Source organism: Drosophila mauritiana, chromosome X, assembly GCF_004382145.1.
Source record: "Drosophila mauritiana strain mau12 chromosome X, ASM438214v1, whole genome shotgun sequence".
NCBI lineage: Eukaryota > Metazoa > Arthropoda > Insecta > Diptera > Drosophilidae > Drosophila > Drosophila mauritiana.
In genome coordinates, this window is record NC_046672.1 from 8,106,308 (window position 1) to 8,126,382 (window position 20,075).

Consider the following 20,075-nt stretch of genomic DNA (forward strand, 5'->3'; position numbering starts at 1 on the left):
AAGCGCAGCTACCCGCTACCCGAAAATCTCCAATCAAAAATTTGTCAACACATTTGGATTGCAAACCATTTTGCCAGTTTGCCAGTTTGCCATTTTCCAGCCAGGCAAAAACGCCCCCTTATGCATTCTCATTTGTGTAATTACATTTGGCGCATTTCGCAAAACAACAATTAGCGCCGCATTCGCGGACGCGACTCGTTTACAGAATGCCATCAAAAACTTTCATGTTGCCGAGCAGCGAAGGAAACATCATCAATCATGCATTTGAAAAGTTTATTAAGGCCCACACACACACACAGAAACACACACACACACGTACTGGTGTGGATGGCAGATGGGTGATGGGGTTTATGGGGGTTTAGGGGGCTCTAAGGGGGCTCGAGGTGGCGAGGTTACGGGCTTCTGGTTTCTGTTTTCCGTTTTCTGGCTGGAGCTGATGCCTGCTGGCAAAGGGCAAGTGTACTTAAGAGCTGAAAACTTTTCAATGGCTTTTTGCAGCAGGGAGCTGAGGATTCTGGGCTGCGAAATAGAAAGCCAGGACAGCAAAGACCAAAGTTGCACCAGAGATGTGCAGTGCGATCGATACAAGTTACAAGTTTCTAAGGCATCAATCATTTCGCTTACCAGTCAATCATAGTTTTTTGCTGGTCAAGAACCAGAGTTTTGCCTTGAAAAGTAATGTAAATACAAAGCCTGTCATTAAATTCGTAGACAACTTTCCATTCACCATATTAGCTTTACGTATTATTTATCGATGTTGCAAAACTTTACATTTTCCAGCATCAAAAGGAAAGTCGACCAATATCGCTTAGCATGAATTAATCATGAGCCGTAATCCCTGGAAAGAACTTTCCTCAGCCCGCCGCCACCTTTGTCGCAGTGGCTTTTCCGCGATTTCCTCGAAAGTCTATTTAAATGTTGACCCTGAAAGTGTAGATCGCATTTGAATGAGACAAGTAGGCAAGTGGAAATGCAAATGGAGCTGTTCGCTTCCCTTCTCTGAATGCATTTACCCAGCCACATTGCAGTGTAGGAAACTTCTATATTTATTCCTCGTTTTTTTTTGTACTTTTTTCACTTTCGCTTGATTTACAGCCCGAAAATGCAGGCGGCAATAATTTCGCCAGCACTTTCACTCAGAGCCGAACCGCTAATCCCCGAACCCCCCGTTGTGACCCGCTAATCTCTGCCGATATTCTCGCAATATAAGTACGTGGGTGTTCATCAATTTTCAATAACAATGGAAGCCAAAGGGAAAATGCACAAGAAGGAGAATCGGGCTCCAGACAATGGCAGCACGTGGCGAATTTACGATGCAAAATCTGCACAGAGAAATGGCAAAAAGAAAAAAACGAAGAAATCAAATGAAAAGAAAAGAAAGGAAAATAAAAGAAGAGGAAAATGGGAAAAGTCCCGAGTCCGCTGGCTTCAAGCAATTTCAATAAATCGCAAATGATATAAAGCGATTGAAGGGGAAGATGTGGCGAAAAAGAGCGGGTAATGCAATACTTTCAGTCAATAGCCAGAGCGATAAACAAGGGATAAACGAGCGGAGAATAGAGTTCGATAATCGTTAACTGTTAAGCCAGCATTGCAGTTTACCTGCAATCGGCGATTTGTTTATCGATAAAATCGAAATTCCTACAGAATAGTTCGTAGTGTGGAAAAATGCGGATAATTTATACAGCAAATTTATTGCTGCTGGTGAACGATTGCAATTGCTTCATAATTTATGAATAGCCACTTACAAAACGATCAGCATCAATTGGCTGATTTGGTATGAAAAAGATAAACATCCTTGCATTCTGAGTATTAACTGAAGAAGAGGCACGCAGGTGCGTTGAGTGAAAACGGAGTTTTCACTGTTTGAGCAAACCCTCTACGTACATACCATATGTATGTGATGCACACGTATGTACATATGTACATCCTCTGCTCCTTTACACTCCTGCGAAGCTGAATGGACGCCCATTGTGGCAAGCACCCAAACACATTGACCGACCGAAGGATGCCGCAGGCTTCCAAGCGTCTGTCTCTTCCCAGACTTCACTTGAGCATATACACTGAGAAAATTCCACTGAACTACTGATAAAGACTACATGTTCTTTACATTTTAAATAACTATATATATGGTATATATTTAGGTAGCTTCTTTCAAAATCTTACTCTCTAATTTGACTCGCACTCCTATTAATTTCTCGCAGTGCATGCTGCATGTGTCTGTGCCACTTTTTGTGTGTGTTAAGTCGCGCGTAGACGACGAGAACGACATTGCCATGGTGCGGTCATGAATCATGCCAAAAAATTGCAGTCACCGTCGAGGAGAGGATGGTGACCCAAATTCCCGCTCCCAATTTCACTCCCACTCCCACTTCCACTTGCACTCCCGCTACCGCATCTCCAGCACCATCTCCCCTGGGTGCAAGTCCAACGATTCTGGGATTCTCGGATTGCAAGCCGTTGTGGCACGTCGATTGTGGTGGCCAGATACGGCGAAACTGGCTGCTGGTCGCCATCCACTTGAGGCAACCCAATGGCACAGCATCCCAGCATCCTAGCAACCCAGACGTCGAACGTGGGACAAACGATGGACGCCGTGGCCATGGAGACGGCGCTCCTGTTTCCACATTCCACTTCCACTTTGCCCGATGCTGCTGCAGTGAATTTGCCGCACTGCCTCAGCAAAAAGTGGGCGTTCTGCAGCTCACTCACTTACTGGGCGCACTGAGAGAAATGCCTATGCAAATGTATATAAAATTAACAACTAATAGTCACTCAACTGGTACTTCATCCAGTGGCATGTGAGCTAAAACCAGAAGCCTATCAACTTTTCTCTCAGTGCAGAGTGACTCGAGCGGGGCGACGACACGCCCCATTTTTGCAAGTGCCATCGACGCTGTTGTTGTTGTTGTTGTTACTGTTGTTGTTGTTGTTGTTGTTGTTGTTGTTGTTGTTGTTGTTGTTGTTGTCGTCAACGTTGTCGGTGGCACTTCACTTTTCTATATTAGCGCCACGTAAGTGCAGCCGCAGGGGCGTGGCAATTGCATTAGCGAAGGACACGAAGGACAACGAGGGGTGCGCTGGTGTCGGTTGGGCGAAAGGATAATGGGCGTTGGAGGACATTAGTATCGCAGTAGATAAAGTGGTTGCAAGTGAAAAATTATACGAAGCTTTGCTGATAAGCGTCGCACAATGGCAATATTTCAATACACTTTGCAGTTTCGAAAATATATGTACATTGTATATTATACATACATATATTTCAGCTGACATTCGAAGAATATGAAATATTTTCGAATTCATATTCAGCATCTTAAGTGACTTATAAACTTCAATATGACGAGCACTTTACAAATATGCATTTAAATGGTTTATTGCATCTTAAAGTGCACAAATGAAATTGCACTTTTTCTGCATTACTTTTTGCAATAAATTCAAGTCGTTTCTTTTTGACGCCCCACATCTTGTGTATAAAATACCCCATGGTCGCAAATAAACTGAAAGTGCAATTTATTGTACATCATTTGCGAAATTCTTTATAAAAACATGCAATGAATTTATCAACCCAATGAAGTATACCGTTCGAGGGCAATGCAAGCACACACACCCATTTCATATGTGTGTGTGTGTGTGTAATATATGCCGCAAAGTTATAGTTTGCCCTTTGACCCGCCGCTTGAAATAAGCAGTCGTGGAATAAGTTGCCGACTGACGGGGCAGCGCAAGCTGTGGAAATGGGCTTGATGTCGTCTGCCGTTTGATGCTAGAAGAAAAAGTGGGCGTTAGATGCACTCGTTCTTCGGCACTGAGAGAAAATCTCGTGTTGAATGTCAAATTAAATCAATTTATGCCGATAAAAGCGCCTATAAGCATAAGCTAATGCCGAAATAGTAATAATTTACAATGTAATTATATTTATTTATATGTATTATATAAGAAAAGTTGATAAAAATCTGATTTGAAAGTAGTTTCCTCGTATCTTTTCCCTCAGTGCGATCGTCTTATATTTTAATCTATAATCTACCCCGATGCTTTTCTTTTACTTTTCTAAATTGATATTTTGCGGCGTACGTGTGAGTGCAGCAGTGTGCGTGCCCAACCCGTACATATGTGTGTGTGTGTGTGTGTGCCTGTTTAATGGCCACAAAGCGGAAAGTGGAGCGTGGCTGGTTCTTCGTCTTCGGCTGATGCAGCTGCATTAGCAGCCATTTGCAACAGCCATTGATGGCAGTGCATATGTGTTTGTTGCTCTTACCTCTCGCTCTTACTCCCTCTCCCTCTCTCTCTCACTCGCTGTCTCGCTCTATCTCTCGCTCTCTCGCTCTCTCTCTCTATCATTGGGCGTGCTTTACTGCCATTTATATTTATGTTTGCCCAATGCCTTGGCCCCCCGAAAAATGATGACATGAAAAATTGTGCTGCCCGCTTTTGGGCGCTGCTCTCTGATTCCGTTTCGCTGGGGGTTTCCTAGGGGGGGTGGTGGGTGGGGGGTTGCTTTTCTAGGGGAGTTTTTCGGTTCCGGGGGATCCCCACAACGAAACTTCACGGATACGGCCCTAAGGCCAGTCAGCAGACAGCCAGGAAGCTTTTCGAGCGCAATTTATGGCTTTTTAAATCGAAAGAAATTCAATGCTTGTTTAAGAAGAATGAACGAAGAAAGACAGCGAATTGGAAGTGTGTGTGTGTGTGTGTGTGTGTGTGTGGCCCAAAACAAATTTCGAGATTTATGTTTACCCTCGCAGTACTTATTTTCCACTTTGCCATCTATTTATTTTTTTGTTTTATTTGCTCCTCTTTGGACCAAAAAAATGTTTTGAAACATAAGTAAGTAGCTCTAATTATCCTGCACACCATTTAAAAGCCAGTTATATTTGTAAATTAGATATATATATATTTATATATGTATCTTGGCATAATATGCATATAAAGTAAAATGTTTACAATCAGCCGCGTATTTCAATTGAAAACTCTTCTATTTGCCAAAGCAGCGAAAACGACAAATTGGATTTTAAAATCCACACCCGGCAACTGGCGAATAAAGTGAATGAAGTGAATGGTGATTAATGCGTGTTCGATTTATTTTATTTAACAAATAGTTGTCGCACAGCACATATGTTTCTGTCAAGGATCGCAGTGCTGGTGCTTGAAAATACATACTACCAAATTGCAGTGGCAAAGCTTGCGATTTCGTTTTCGATTTTAGCCAAGGAGTGAAAGTGAATACAGTGAATACAGTGAATACAGTGAATAACAGTGAATATGGTGAATAGAGCGACTAGTGGGCTGGGCCATTAAATGCTGGCTGGCCTTGGTGACGCGTCGCGACGCGCTGCGCATAAAAAATGGAAAATCAAATCGGAAGAACACGCACAAAAGGCGTTGGACGGTGGGTGGCAAAAAATACAACAAAATGTGCAAAAAAAAAGGAAAAAGTGGAAAAAAAGGGAGAAAAAAATACAAGAATATGGGAAAAAGGCAGGCTCGGTTCGCAATCAATGCGTTGTTGGCCAAGAAAACGAAGAAGGAGAAGGGAGAGCGGGGGCGGCTGCTTTGATTGTGGGCGTGGCTGCCTTGTGCCAGTTTCGGCTATGCAGCCACACACACAAACACACGCACACAATCAAGCACCTACGCAGACACACAGATACACCGATACCGATACACATACAGATGCAGGGCCACAGATACAGATACAGATACAATGCTGCGGCCTCATTTTGCAGACGCCAAATAGAACTAAAACTGAAACTGAAACTGAAACTGAATCTGAAAACTGAGACCGAACAACCGAAGCCATCCCGTTACGCTCTCGCCACTTTCCACTTTCCATTTCAAGCCAACTGAACGTCTGCAGCTCACAGCTCAACTTTCGCACATCACAACTTTCTGAAATTTCCATTCGATCTTCGATAAAAATGTGAGAACATAAATATTACATAATATAGCTTGGAAAGGGAGATATTCGCTTATTAAATTCCATTCGCTGCTGTTAAATTTCTTGCAATCACAGGGTACAAGCGCATTCGACTACGATTTAAAGCGGTCTCATTAATCCCAATTCCCAAAACGTTTATATCAAGTGATTTTTATTTTTGTTTCATTTGTTATTCGCTATTATTTTATTTGCCTGTGTGTTTTCTGTTCCTTTCGCCGGCCAAAATGGCCAAAATCCAAATTAAGCTTTGGCAATAAAGCCTGGCACAGACAACAACAGCTAACCTCGGTCCTGGAAAGCCTCGCCAGGATCCTCATCATCCCGGGATTTCATTTCTGGCCACCGATTGTCTTGATGTCCCACTTCCACGATGCACACAGCAAAAGGGACATGTTTGTATGTTTGGTTAATTCAATTAATAAATTAGTTAAGTCATCTTATTGATAGCATAACTGCTTGCATAACCTTCCGTCTATTTGTTTCATATGTAAGGAATATAATAATTTCCTATGCAGTGAACATTATTATTAACTAAATCTAATGTGAAAGAGAAGTATTTTCTGAGTGTAGGCTGGCCCTGTCCTCCCAGTTCCGCCCCCATAACTAACTCAAAGCACTCGAGCGCCTCAATGGACACACGGATACACGCATATGAATCGGAGATGGTGGATTCCAGGAGGGGATTCTAGTGGGACCAAAGCCGGCGGAACTTGGAGAATGTTTTGAGTGTCGAGAGGATGTCGGGCGAATGTCATGCGATTGTTTTGTGTTGTGTTGCGAGTCCTTGCCGTGGACGGGCTTTGTTTGAATGGCACTCGAATCGAGGGAGGGCGGGGATTCGGATTCAGATTCGGATTCGGGGTTGGGGCCACTATCTATAGATATGTATGTATGTAAGAGTGGGCAGGCCAAACCAGATTGGGTCGAGGCTAATAAATACGAGCCACTTACTTGATATAAATGAAAGCACAAGAATCATATCTATGGTCACTTGAAACCACTTCATCTCATTTCCCTCTGCACGCTTTTTTTGCCTGTGCTGCGGTGGTGGATCTGCCCCGTCTCTCTCTCTCTCTCGCTATATATATATATATAAACGAATATATATATATATATATAATCCTCTGCTCTGGCGGCTCCAATCCTTCCAATTTGATAGTTCCAAGATCGATACTATATATATTTATATATATTTATGTCTAGTTTTTAAGGCGCAGGCGCAGCTGTCGCGGGAAAAGTGAACTTTCTCTTCATGGATTGCGGATTCGTGGTATTTCTGGGATTGTTGTTGTGCGTTCTATGCATCTCAGTTGCAGTTCTTAATTCGCAGTGTTATCGAATTGGCAGCATTTATTTACATCGATTATTATTCTGGGTATCGCTTCCATGCTCCTCGATTTCATGGTAAATATATAACATATTTCTCTATATATGTATCTATATATTTTTAGAACTATTAATGTACGATCGTTTTGTTTCTTACAAGGTATATAAATATATTTGTAAATATACTTGTTTCTTGGCAGTTTTCGATTAAAATTCTTCAAATGTGTGTGTTCTTCAATTTGGTGGCCTTCTTCCGGTTTTGCCTTTGTTGTGCTCCTTGCTGTCCTCGTTGTCCTTTTGCTTCACATCGCCTCATTCCTGCGCTTCCTCCGCCATCTGTTCCTCCTAAAATCCGCGACGAGTGCAAGGGATGTGGGATAGATAGACAAAGGGCGAGTCCTGGAAGAAAGGACACATTTAATTAGTGCTTTCATTAGAAACAAAAAAAATTCCTTTCATTTCGCTGGCGAAATGTATGTGTGAGCATTTTTTTAAGTTTGCACAAAGGGAATTTAACAATTTATCAAAAGAGAGGGCAACTTGTTTACCCTTAAAGTAATAGAAATACTCCCAAAATTAAGATTAAATACCTAGCGAAATTAAATTTTAAATATTTCTTCAAGCAGAATGAGATTTTCTCGAGTGCTTAAAGAGAAGGTGACATAAGAATTTGCTTGTGATTTATTAGACATAATCTTTCCTTTCTTTTAAAAAACATTTTCTTGGCCAAACTCATCCACAATAAAGTTTTCGGGTCCAGCGAAAAATCTCAAATATATTTGCCCTCGCTGGACTTTTCTTATTTTTCTGTTTATGCAAATTGATTTTAATTATAATTTTCTGCTCAGACCGCTGACCCAAATTGGATTGTTTGAAATGTATATATGTATATTTTAGAATAAGGCAATTCTTCTTGTTTTTGTTTTTGCGTCTTGGGCCGCAAACATTTTGTGAATTTTAATTGCTAATTTTGCGTAATTCATTTACCCCAGTTCCAAAGGTATCCCAAAGTTTTGTGTTCCTGGCAATGGGGCTCCGTTGGGTCTGTTAATTTAATTAATAACTCTGGCAGAGACTTGTCCCTTTTTCCCTTTTTCTTTGTCCTGGGATAATCTCGAAAGTCCTTTGAGTAGCTGAGTGATTGCTAAACTGTGACTGTTTAAATCCGAAGGCATAACTAATTTTTTAATGAAATAACTAAGCATGATGAGCATTTCATGCATTTAAGAGGAATCTTGCCCGAACTCATTATGTAAATTTTAATCACAATTATGGCCGAGGAAAATCGATGCGTTGTCCTTGAAATATCCGGCTGTCACCTTTGAACTTGATTTATTCGCAAGAAGCCAAGTTGTCATGCGGTGCTTAGAATAAGTCAGCATGACATTGACATTGAAGGCTTGCAATGTGAAGTAATATTATTTGACATTATTCGCCATTTAGGATATTGGCTACGAAAATTACACGTTTTCCTAATTTTATTCATGGCCAAAATGTACTCCAAAGTTATGGCGAATTAAAAAGAAATAGCACAGCATTTCAGTGCCCCTGAAAAAGTTGCTACATTATTGCGCAATTCAATTAGGGCGACTTTAAGTCGCCACTTGAGCAAAATGAAGGGTATACGGTGGTGGGGTGGGTTGGGGTGGTTTTTTGTCCCAAAGGTGGGAGACGTTGGGGTTAAATTGCGAATGGGGGCGTGGGAAAATGTGAAAAGGGGCGTGGGAAAATGTGAAAAGGGGCGTGGGAAAATATGGTGCCAAGTGTGGGAGTGGCATGAATGAGCAATTCAGCGAGGGCGTGAAAAGGTTTTCGGAAGTAATTTAAGAAAATGTCATAAGAGCGTGCATGACCTTACCACCCTCCCACTTTTCCACGCCCACCGCCCACCGCCCACCGCCCACCGCCCACTTTGCCATGAAGAGTGCTCACCTCATGCTGTCAAATATTTAACCCTCTTAATGCCCAAGTGACATATCTGTAATTTTGCAGAAAATTACGCATAATTCCAAACATTTTCGCAGCTTAAGCGAGCGTTATGAATTTTTAAGGATCCATACAAAAACATTTGGCATTTTCGTTACATGGCTTTCAAAAATTGTTAAAGAATTTTCTTAGACATAGATTTGCATTTAAAATTAATAAACAATAAATTCTGGGAAAATCTTTGTCGAAATTTCTTGATTAATTCGTAGTGCTGAATCGAATGAATCCTAATTAGAGGGTTAAGGGTCGCCTGCAGCGGCAGGTGGCGAATGGCAGATGGCAGGACATGGCAGGATAAAGCGATGCGATGCGATGCGATGCAAGGACGACACGTTTTTGATGCAACAAAAGATGCCAAGTGTCAATTTAAACAGCCGCACGACTGAAAGAGACGGCGACTTTCCGGGGGGGAGGGGCACCACCAAAAAAATGTGCCAGGGGCATCATGCCATCGCATTCGCACTCGCACAGTCTCGGCCCGTCCTGCCACTTGAAGCTTGAAAAAGCCAACGTTGACAGCGTTTAAGACTTTCCCCATTGTCCTTGCCAGCGCCTTGATGGTTTGACAGGGCAAGGCAAAGCCGCCGTCGTCCTTTGCGTCCTTTTCGTCCTGCCAGGACCTGCCTGTCCTCGCCTGTTGTCTTTTCATATTAAATGCATGGCGAAATGTACAAAAAACAAAAAAAATATATATATATGTATATATACGAGCGAAACGACAGGACGACAAAAGCCAAAGGAGTGCATTATTATACATCGAATCTGCACATAGGATGGACTTAAAAATAATTATATTTACCTACAGCAAAATGCAGCTTAAATGCAGTATCAAAATTGTATCAAAATTGTAACTATCTTTAACTTTCACTTTGAAAGTATTATAATACAAGCACAGCTATTTACTTTTTTTTAAATACATTTTATATTGGCTTAAAACACCAAATACTGGCAGTTTTTCTTCTGAAAATCAGCTTAAATAATTTAAATAACAGAAGCAAAATTCCGTTGAAGTGATTAAATTTAGAATATCCCCAGCGAGGGTAAATGATGGGACTTAAGTCAAAAGGCGCGAGAGAAATTCGATTTTTCGCCGTCAACATCCGTTTGTCTGCCCGCCCAATTTGCCACGTCATCACGCGATAGTTGCCACTGCCACGGCCTTTGCAACACCACCCCCACCCCCCCAGAAATCCACCCACTTGCCCCCCAAAAAATAAAAAAAAACTGAACCACCCCCACCACATTTGTCGCTCATTATGGGCGCTCATTAGGCGGCGCTAGCGGCATGTCAAGTCTGCAAAAAAAAAAAATGAAATGAGTTGAAATGAGTTGGGTTGAGATGGGGAATGGGAGGGGGTGCGCTGGAGCCCCTGACCCCTGACCCTTAACCCCTAATCATGCGAAGCCGCGAACGAGGATAAAAGGGCGTAATAACTATATTATGCAGTCTGACTAAGTTATGGCCAAGGCCTGGAATGAAGCCATACGCAGAAATCAGTAAAATTTAATGGAATGTGCAAGTTGTTAAACAGTTTATAGTTAATTTGTGAAGGCAAATTAGTTATGCAAAACCCGCGGATTTTCACAATTATAATTGAAATTTGTTTGTACTTTGTAGCATATTTATCATATTGGTAAGCCACTTTACAAGTACTCCAAAACTACAATAAAACACTCCAATATATCCCTGTTTGTCATAAACTAGTATTAAACTTTGAAAATCCTCGAATTAAATGTGCGTACTTCTTTACCAATTAAAATGGCATTTGGACAATTTTGTGTCATATCCATTTAGTCTGCGAAATTGTTCGCCTCCCCCAAATAATTTCTTAATATTGCTGGCTTTTATAATATGGTATACATATGTCAAAAGTCTGGAGTGGAATAACAAAGGCTAAGGCAACAATTTTATTCCCATCAACAGAAACATCATCATTATCATCTGGGCTACTCATTCGCATGCTCAGCAGCAGCCGCTGCTTGTCTGTCGCATGCGTCTGTCTCTTTCGTTCGACTAGCTCTCGTCGCCGTCTCTTTCGTTTCGGTATCGCCATCTCTGTCGCATCGCTCGTTGTCTGCTTGTTGCTGATTTTGCTATTATTACATGCATATTTCGTGTAATGAGTGCGATTAGCATTTTCAATGAAGTGGGGTTAACAATGTGCCTTGCATTTCTAGTTGGTTCGCCCGCTTTCTCCCTCTCTCTCCCTATCGCTCTCCCCTTCTCTCTCGCAACTTTCACCCACTGGCACTCAAATACTGCTGCTGCTGCTCCTGCCACTGAACTGACTGAGATCCCCGCCAGAAATCTATCTCATTCTCTCTCCCTTTCTCTCTGGCTGCTCTGCTCCAAATGATGCTGCGTCATCAACATAATCATCGGGCATCAACATTTCAAATTGAGCGGCATTATTGGCCCGTCGGCACTGACATCAAGCTATATACTGCTTCGCCCCGATATCTCCAACGATATATGTACACATACATATACATATACATATAGGGTCTGGTCACACATGCCCCCATAAACAGTCGCTGCATTTGATCAATTGCCAAGCATATTTATGAATTGACAACACTGGAGAAAATGGCTGATTGCGAAAGTTAATTACACTAGAAAATATCATGTATATAACTAAAATATAACAATATAAACACACTTTTACGCTTTTTTGCTTAAACTTTCAACTATTTTGGGTTGAACTAATTTGAACAATAAAATTTAATCTTTAAATAAATGTTTTTAATTCTATTTTTACACTGTTTATACCAATTTTATCCATTTAGCGTTGTTTCCAATGGATATTTTCCAAATCTCTTAATGTTTTTACGGTGTATATGTACGATTTGCAGTCGCATTTCAGCCATTTCAATCGCTCTCAGCCGCACACATTTCTGGGGCCCTTTTTTTATGGCCACTTTCCTCGAGCCACGCCCCCATTCCCTTACTAAACGCCCACCAGCTGAGCTTTGTCCTTGCGTTGGCATCTTTAATGTTGCCTACTTTTTTGCGCTCCGTTTTGCCTTCTTTTTTCCGTTGTTTGTGGCCCAGGATATATGTGCGCATATATATCTGCGGGTTAGGATCTGGTAACCCCGACGCCCCCGCCCCCCTTCCCCTCCGACCGATGCTAGATTTTCGCTTTTAACTCATTGTCTACTTATGGCTGGGTGTCCTGTGCTCGCCTTGGGTTTTCCCACCCACCGGAATGTCCTTGTCGCTGGTTTTGCATTTCGGTGGCCTGCAATTCGCACACTTACACTCGCAGGTGACAGTCGTCAACCTGCAGCGTGCCCTTGCTGGTTTTTTTCCCCCCCTTTCCTATTTCTGTTTGGCTTTTGCGATTCTGAAAGGAACGGGGAAAGCACTGGGCTTTTCCCCAGGCCCCAATTTTTGCCCACCCAACCACGCTCAAGTTCGCCTTCGCCTTGGCAGTTGATTTCTGTCACAGCTGCCGTCTGTGATTTGTGCTTTCTACCTCCATTTTCCATTTTCCATTTCCCATTTCCCATCTCGCCACTCGCATTTCGCCCTTTGTCTTTGCCACTGCTGCCTACTTATTTTGGATTTTTCCTTTTGGCACTCGCCAAAGAGATTTATTGCTCATACGCACTGTGCGCCGAGACCATGTTTCATTTCTTTTGTATTTATAAGCTGTTTAAAGCGCTGCCAGCGCAGGCTTTTCCGACTGCGGCCTGCTCGAGTTCGAGTGACAAATTACGAGCTGGAGAATTGATTATCTTGTTCGAGATTATCCCAAGTGTCTATGTGACGGGTTATTGCCCCATTCGATGCGGTTCGACTAAGCTGCCATGAATTATACGAGTTCATGCCATCATATATGTCTTCACAAAATAGAAAAAAATAAGAAAACAGCGCAGAAAGGGGTTTTGGCAGTGAAGTACAAGGAAAAGTGTGCTTTATCATTCATATGTGTATTTAAACCACATTCTCCCGCTTCTAAACAGTTTCATTCATTGTTCCTGTTCTTGTTTCTATTTTGTTTTATTTTCTACAAATATATATATATTGCTTTTATGCCCTATATTTCGCTTTAACAGACTTTTAGCAACTTGAGGCTGACATTAATGGCTTAATGCCATGGCCATTTGCCATGCACTTGAGGTAACCCTTTAACCCGCGTCTGGCCTGCTTAACCCTCCACTGGCCGCGCTAGTTGGATAGCTTACAATATTTTTTCAATTTAATGCGAACTGCAATTTCTTCATCGTTTTCTGGTTTTCTTCTCCCTGTTTTATATTTTTTTTTTATTTTTTGCCAAGGCTTGTTATGATGAGGCGCAGTTTTACTCGTTTCCGCTTGCACAGGATCCGTTCGCGTGGAACTTGTTATCGCTGCCATAAGGCCATCCCCTGCCCCTTCAAAGGAAACTGGGGGCGCGGGGGCGGTGGCAAAGCAAGATCCTTGCACATTTTTGCAGCTCAAGTCCTGTGTTTCACTCTTTTTATTGACAGAATGTTGAAAGGAAGACGCTGCAGCTTGTCCCAGCTTGTTTGCCTCATACACAAAATGAGACACTTGACCAAATGGTTGTCATGGCAATGGTCATGTTCTTGTGCTCGTTGGCTTGATACCCTATACAGAAACTACGCAAGGTTGGCTTTTGAAATAGCCCACCTTAGCGTAAAGAAGATATTGTAATTCAAACTAATATGTCGCAAATATGAAAGCCAATTATTTGATTTAACCAAATTAATTTATAGGAAAGTTTGAAGCCTAAGTACTTGCATTACAACAAAAAATTATCAGCCTTGTGTAAAACATTTTCCAAAATGTAATTAGTAACTTGAGGTTTTCGAATGGGAAGTATTTAAATCACATATTGCCCCAAGAGCCAAATGAATAAATCACAATTTTTGCAGGATATCCGACGCTTTGATGCTCGTCTTCCTGCTCCAATTGTTGGCTGAATGCTTTTAGCCCGGCCCTGGAGAGTTGTTGCCCTGAAAGGTTTGTTTTGTCATTAAAGTTGAGTTTTCCCGTTGATGATTCTGTTTCTGCTGCTGCTGCTGCTGCTGCTGTTCCAGTTGGCCAGGTGAAGTGGCCAGCGAGCTATGGAGGATGCTCTAATTAAATTTGCCCGGCCGCTTCATTATGCCACTTCTGAGGGCCACGCCCCCCACCCGCCGCCACCGAAACCGCCTCTTCACATGTTGACTGAAGCAAATAAATCAAGTTAAATAATTGCCACTCGTATTGTCAACTCATCTTTGTGGGCGTGGGTGTATGGGTGTGCCTGTGTGTGTGTGTGTGTGTGTGTCCTTTCTCTGAAGTTGTATGAGTTGCTGTTGTTTAACATGGGCATGGTCCACATGTGCCACGCCCTCTTTTGCCCTTCCCCCACAAAAATACTGAGAGAAATGGAATAGTAGAAATTGCAGCCAAACTATCCGACAAATGTGACAAATTTAGAAATATTCTTCGAGTGCAATAAATGGCATTATATATAATGTTGAAGCACAAATTTTCAACTAGAAAGCCAACAAGTTTTTTGTTGGCGACCACCTTCTGTGCCACGCCCACAACCTTGAAACAACAAATTGCTCTGTGAAATTTTATGATAATTAAAACATTTTGCTAAGCACCGAAAGTCGGGCCAAAAAACGGGCACACACACAAATTTACACACAGTCTGTGTGTGGGTCACTTCCGGTTCCTGGCGCACGACTTCCGGTCCGGCCTGCCACGCCCCCGTCTCCACTGCGCCCACACAGTAGCCGCCGCTCTGCGGGATCCTTTGACGTCGGGGATCCTAAACTATGCATGAGCTTTCACTCGGTCTGGGGAATATGTATATATATATATGTATATGGCATTTGAATGGGACATGTGAATACCTTGGGTATTCAAGTTTTTGGCCATTTTAAATTAACTTTGAACGGGCTGGCAAAAGGCTTTTGATTGTGTTTTAATTAAAATAAACATAAGCTTTTAAAATGTGAATATACTAACATGGCACATACGCACATACATACGTTTTGAATGAATTAAAACTTTTATAACGAATTTATAACTAATTTTTGGAAATATAACAATTTTAAGGCTAAAATTAGCTGAATGATATATTGCAAATAAATGTACATTTTATTACGATTATGTCGCATTTATGCATTAATTTTGACTGATACTCGAATGATGGATGGTGGGAGTCCATTCATTCTGCACTCGTTAGGCACTCGAACGCATTAATGTGTGGCCCACCCACACACTGACAAACACACACACTCACACACACACACATTTTGGCTCTTGAGCTCTCGTTTTTGGCCATTTAAACTTGGCCAACACAGCGCGCTTATGACGCTGCCTCTAATGGCATTTGGCCCGCAGGCAAATGCAATTTTTTCGGTTCAAAATGAAAGCAAATTTTCCGCATTAAGTAAGCCATAATTGAATAACGTCATAAGCTGCCTCCAACACGCTTGCAAAACGCAAAAAGGGGGCGGTTTTGGCAAAGGGGGCGCGGCCTGCGGTACTTTCTGTGTGCTTGCGTTTTTCTGTGCGTTTGTATGCGTGTAATCAATTATGCTTTTTATGTCAAACGCCACGAGAGAATGATCCAAAATGACGGGCGGGCGGGGAGCGGGGGTCCAAGTGGGCGTGGCTTTAAGCGGCACAAAACATTACCATCAACAACAGGCATAGGAAGAAACCGCCCTTCGCAAAATCCCCCATTAAAACAGCCAAGGAGCCCACTGTCATCAGTCAAAATTTAAAGTTAATTTCATTTGACAATTTTCGAAAATGAAATCACGCGAAATTAATAAACAAAATCACGAATCAGTTAAACTTTGTCACAGCGTGCAATTTAATTTCATTTTGATTATAATTAACCCATTTGCATGTTGAAGACACTGTCATTTGAACCACAACAAAATTGGATCAGTAAGTGAAATCCTTTTAAGAAAACCTAATTCGTTTAACTAGCGAGAAAATGCCCAACAGATTTGCATTCGAAATTGTTCTTTGAAAAGTTTTCTAACAAAATATGCAAATTTCCATCATACAATAATCACTTTTTTGGCAACAAAATAAAAAATAATTGTCCAAATATGAAATGTAATATGTCGTTAGGTTCGTATTTAAATTCCCAATCAAAATGTGCTCATAAAATGGAATTCTATTTTTTTGCCATTTTTTGCAAATTTTGATGATGTTACCCCTTGCAAAAAATTCAAAAATTGACCCAAAATTTTTTTTTTAAACCTTTAAAAAAGCGACACTCTCAGTTAGCATTGGTAATTAGCTGTGCAAAACAGTTATTTCCTTAGCCATATGACCTTTTTTAGTCAAGTTATGATGAAAAAATCCCATGTAAATATGTCAAATTTGGCCAAAAGTCGTTTCCCTGATTTTCCTTCCAAAAATAATCGTATTTTTACCATAACTTAAAAAATAATGGCTTAAATACAGAATGGCATACCTTACCGAATTCGTAATAAAATTTCCCATCCAATAGAATTGGAAAAAACAATTTTAAAATTTTTGCCATTTTTTGTAAATTTTGATGATGTTACCCCTTACCAAAAATGCGAAAAATGGTCAAAATTTTAATTTCCGTAAATCAGCAGAAATGTGATACGGCTCGTTAGTTCAGTTAATTAGCTGTATAAAAGAGTTATTATTTTCGCTATGCAACTATTTCTAGGCAAGTTATCGCAAAAATAGCATCTAAAATATCGTATTTTTGGCAATGTTTTTAGCCCGATTCTCCCATCGATAAATTATACACTTTATTAACAGATTAATGGCTATCTGTGCACTTAGTCTTGTTTTTCGTGTCAATTTGGGTACGTTTTTCCCCGAGTGTGCCCACCATGTGGCTCTGTAACCGAACCGACCACCGACCCATCATCATGCCCATCGCCATCGCACGCCTGGCTGTCATCATCTTTTGTCATCCGGGTGGATCCTTCGGCCTGTCTCCTTCTAATTCCTCAACGCCGCGCTTAACGTCCATTCATCTTCATCTGGCCCCATGGCTTCTAAGCTTCGCCTTTGTTGGCCCGCTCTCCTTGAAATGTCGCCTTCAAAGTGTCGAACCTTTCAACCTTTCAATGCTTAAAATTTCAGCAAATATTTTGCCTTCTTTTAGCAGATTGTCATTGGGGGGAGTTGGAGAGTGGAAATGAGTGGGTTTTGAGTTTTTGGGGGCGAAGGTCCTGCTCCTTAGTCACACACAATACTTCATTTTGCGCTTGAAGGTGCTTGAACTATTGGCCTCGTTAACGGAAATTAGCACAAACAAGAGTTGGCCCAATGAGTTAGTTGCTTTAAATAATATCTTAAATTTAATAATTTACCTAAGAAAGCAGCTGATGTATTCAAATACTTAATACTCAAAATTTGAAAATTTTAAGTCCCTAATTTCTTGACCTAAACTTAATGTCCTTTTCGCTCGCCTCACTTCCTTTGGCTCACACGTAGTCAGCCAGGAGAAGGATATAGAGAAAGAAAAAAAATCGACACTCCAATGTTTTTGTCATTAAGACTTTGCCCCGTTTCCTCGTTGTCCTGCCATATAACGGCGGATAAGGTCCTGCGGCCCCTTCACGCCTCGCTCCTCTCGTTTGTGCCAACGGATTTGTCAAAGGCATTAAAACGAAATCTCGCGCAAACTGGGCATCAATCATGACGCCGAACACACGACGCTACACTGCGAGAAAATGCGCTTAAATTCATTTAAAACCAATAACTATCAAAGTGTTTTCAATCTCAAATGAAATCATTTAAAAATAATTAATTTAAATAGCTTTTTAGCTAGGTTTATATTTATATATTTATATGTATTTTTGTTGGTTTCCCTCCACTATTTTGGCCGAGTGTCGTAATACCCAGTACCAGCAGCATCTCCAGCACGATCCATGCAATGCATACAAAAAAGGATTCGCCAAAGGATCCATCGCCTTCTTGGAAAATCAAGGGAGTGAGAGTCCTGGCAGGGCCATTTTTTTGAAGGAGGCAGCTTAACAATGGCCGAAGGGGCCAACTCAAAGGCACAAAGCGCCCAAAACGAATATGGAAAATGGCACTTTGAACTGGCTCAAGTGTGGGTGTTCGTACCGGCGAAATTTCAATGAAAACCAAATATGTGAGGGTCAAAGATGTGTGAGCATAGCTACATTTAAAGCCAATCCTATTTAGTTTTTAGTAAGCCATAAAGCTATTAACTACAATTACACAATTATATATTAATTTCAATATTATTCTACTGTTTAACATCTATATGAACAATCCACCCAAATCACGCATTCCGACTTTACAACTCGTTGATGGTCCATAATTGATATTATTCGAATCAATTTACAAGCGCCCTTTGTCAGCGAGAATGTTTCAATTATTGTGATTTTATGTTTTCATTTTTTTTCACTTTTGTAGTTGGTTTTTAGTTTTTTGTCTCGATTTTACTATTCAGTAGTATTGCAATAATGTTTTTGGTATGCGGTTTTGTGAGCGCGGCTTCTGCGGTAAACGCGAATCCAACAGATTTGCAGCGCTTAATGGAAATTTTCAATTCACTTTGACACTTTATGACAAACTTTGGTTTTGGCCAATGGCATAATGGCAATGGCCACATGAAGAGCACAACAAAAAAATGCCATCGATGTGAGCTTTATAGCGGCTTTAATGCCACGCCTGTCAGACGCACTTGTCGCCCCCTTTCTCCGCTTTCTCAGCTCTCTCTGGTTTCTCTGCCTTCTCCCCATATACCAATTTCCCCATCCCCCGTCGCCTTTCTCCTTTTTCCACTCACCCATCCAGAATCCTTGCTGAGCCTTCGACGCCAATTTCCAAAAATGCTGTCAGCAATTTTTGGCTTCGACTATTTTTTGTTTGGTTTTTTCCTTACTTTTTTTTTTGCAACTGCCTTTTGCTTTTGTTTTGTTCGGCCGTCGTCAGCTGCCAGTAGCACTTAAAGCCAACAGGAGCCACAACAACAGGACGAACAGGACACACCGAAACACAGGCCCGTTCGCATACCTTATATGTGCATATATCCTTAAATGGCACATAAGAATTTATACGTTCCTATACTTTCCATTTAAAATTGCTCAAAAACATAAAAAAGCACGTAAACCATCCTTTTGTAACTTGTAAAATTTGTTAGATTTCTTGAACTTTTACTATTAAAACAATCATGCTACTTAACATCATTTTCAAGTGTACAAATATACTCTTCCACTTAATAAGAGGTACGAAAGGCCAGCTTCAGTGACTGGCAAAGGTGTGCAACTAGATTTTTCCTACCCCCCAAAACTTTCATCATTCTGGCGAAAATCCAAGCCCAGACCCTAGGGCCGATAATTTTGCGAATAAAGTCACGTTTTGCTTATTTAACATTTCGTTGACTTGCCGAAGTTGGGCTCAAGAAATGTCCTTAAAGCCATATGGCTGCCATTTGCCATTGCTTTGCATTTATTCATTTAGTTTGTCGCGTAGGCCAGAAAGCAGTGGGCAATTTTCGGCGATTCATTATGCATTCATTTCGGCTTTGTTCGATTCACTAAGCCGCAACATAAACAGCATCGCTCGTCGCTGGCCAATAACGATAACTTATCGATTATTCGCATTAATGGCTTTGATACGCAGCGAGAAAGCGACGAGTCGCGTCAAAAACAACAATAGTCATTATAATGAGTTTTGAGCTCCTGGGCAAACTTATTCTTGGATCGTGATTTCACTTAAATTGCGCAAAAGCAATTGCTGTCACTCAAAAGTGCTTTAATTTATATAATCCAGCTTAATTTCATTGGCACATCCATACATATATATATTATCATAATCATTTCAGTTATTTAGAGCTTG

General features: G+C 41.2%; 1 protein-coding gene and 1 pseudogene across 1 annotated transcript in view; both read right to left on the bottom strand.

The window, feature by feature from the left end:
• LOC117147848 (acetylcholine receptor subunit alpha-like) overlaps positions 1-7,159 on the bottom strand; it is a 47,951-nt gene extending 40,792 nt beyond the window's left edge. The window contains exon 1 of the mRNA XM_033314924.1: positions 6,887-7,159. Within this exon, the coding sequence (XP_033170815.1) occupies positions 6,887-6,941 (55 nt within the window). The 5' untranslated portion in view covers positions 6,942-7,159. The remainder of the gene's footprint in view (positions 1-6,886) is intronic.
• Positions 2,286-2,604, bottom strand: LOC117147850 (annotated as a pseudogene).
• Positions 7,160-20,075: the final 12,916 nt, after the last annotated feature.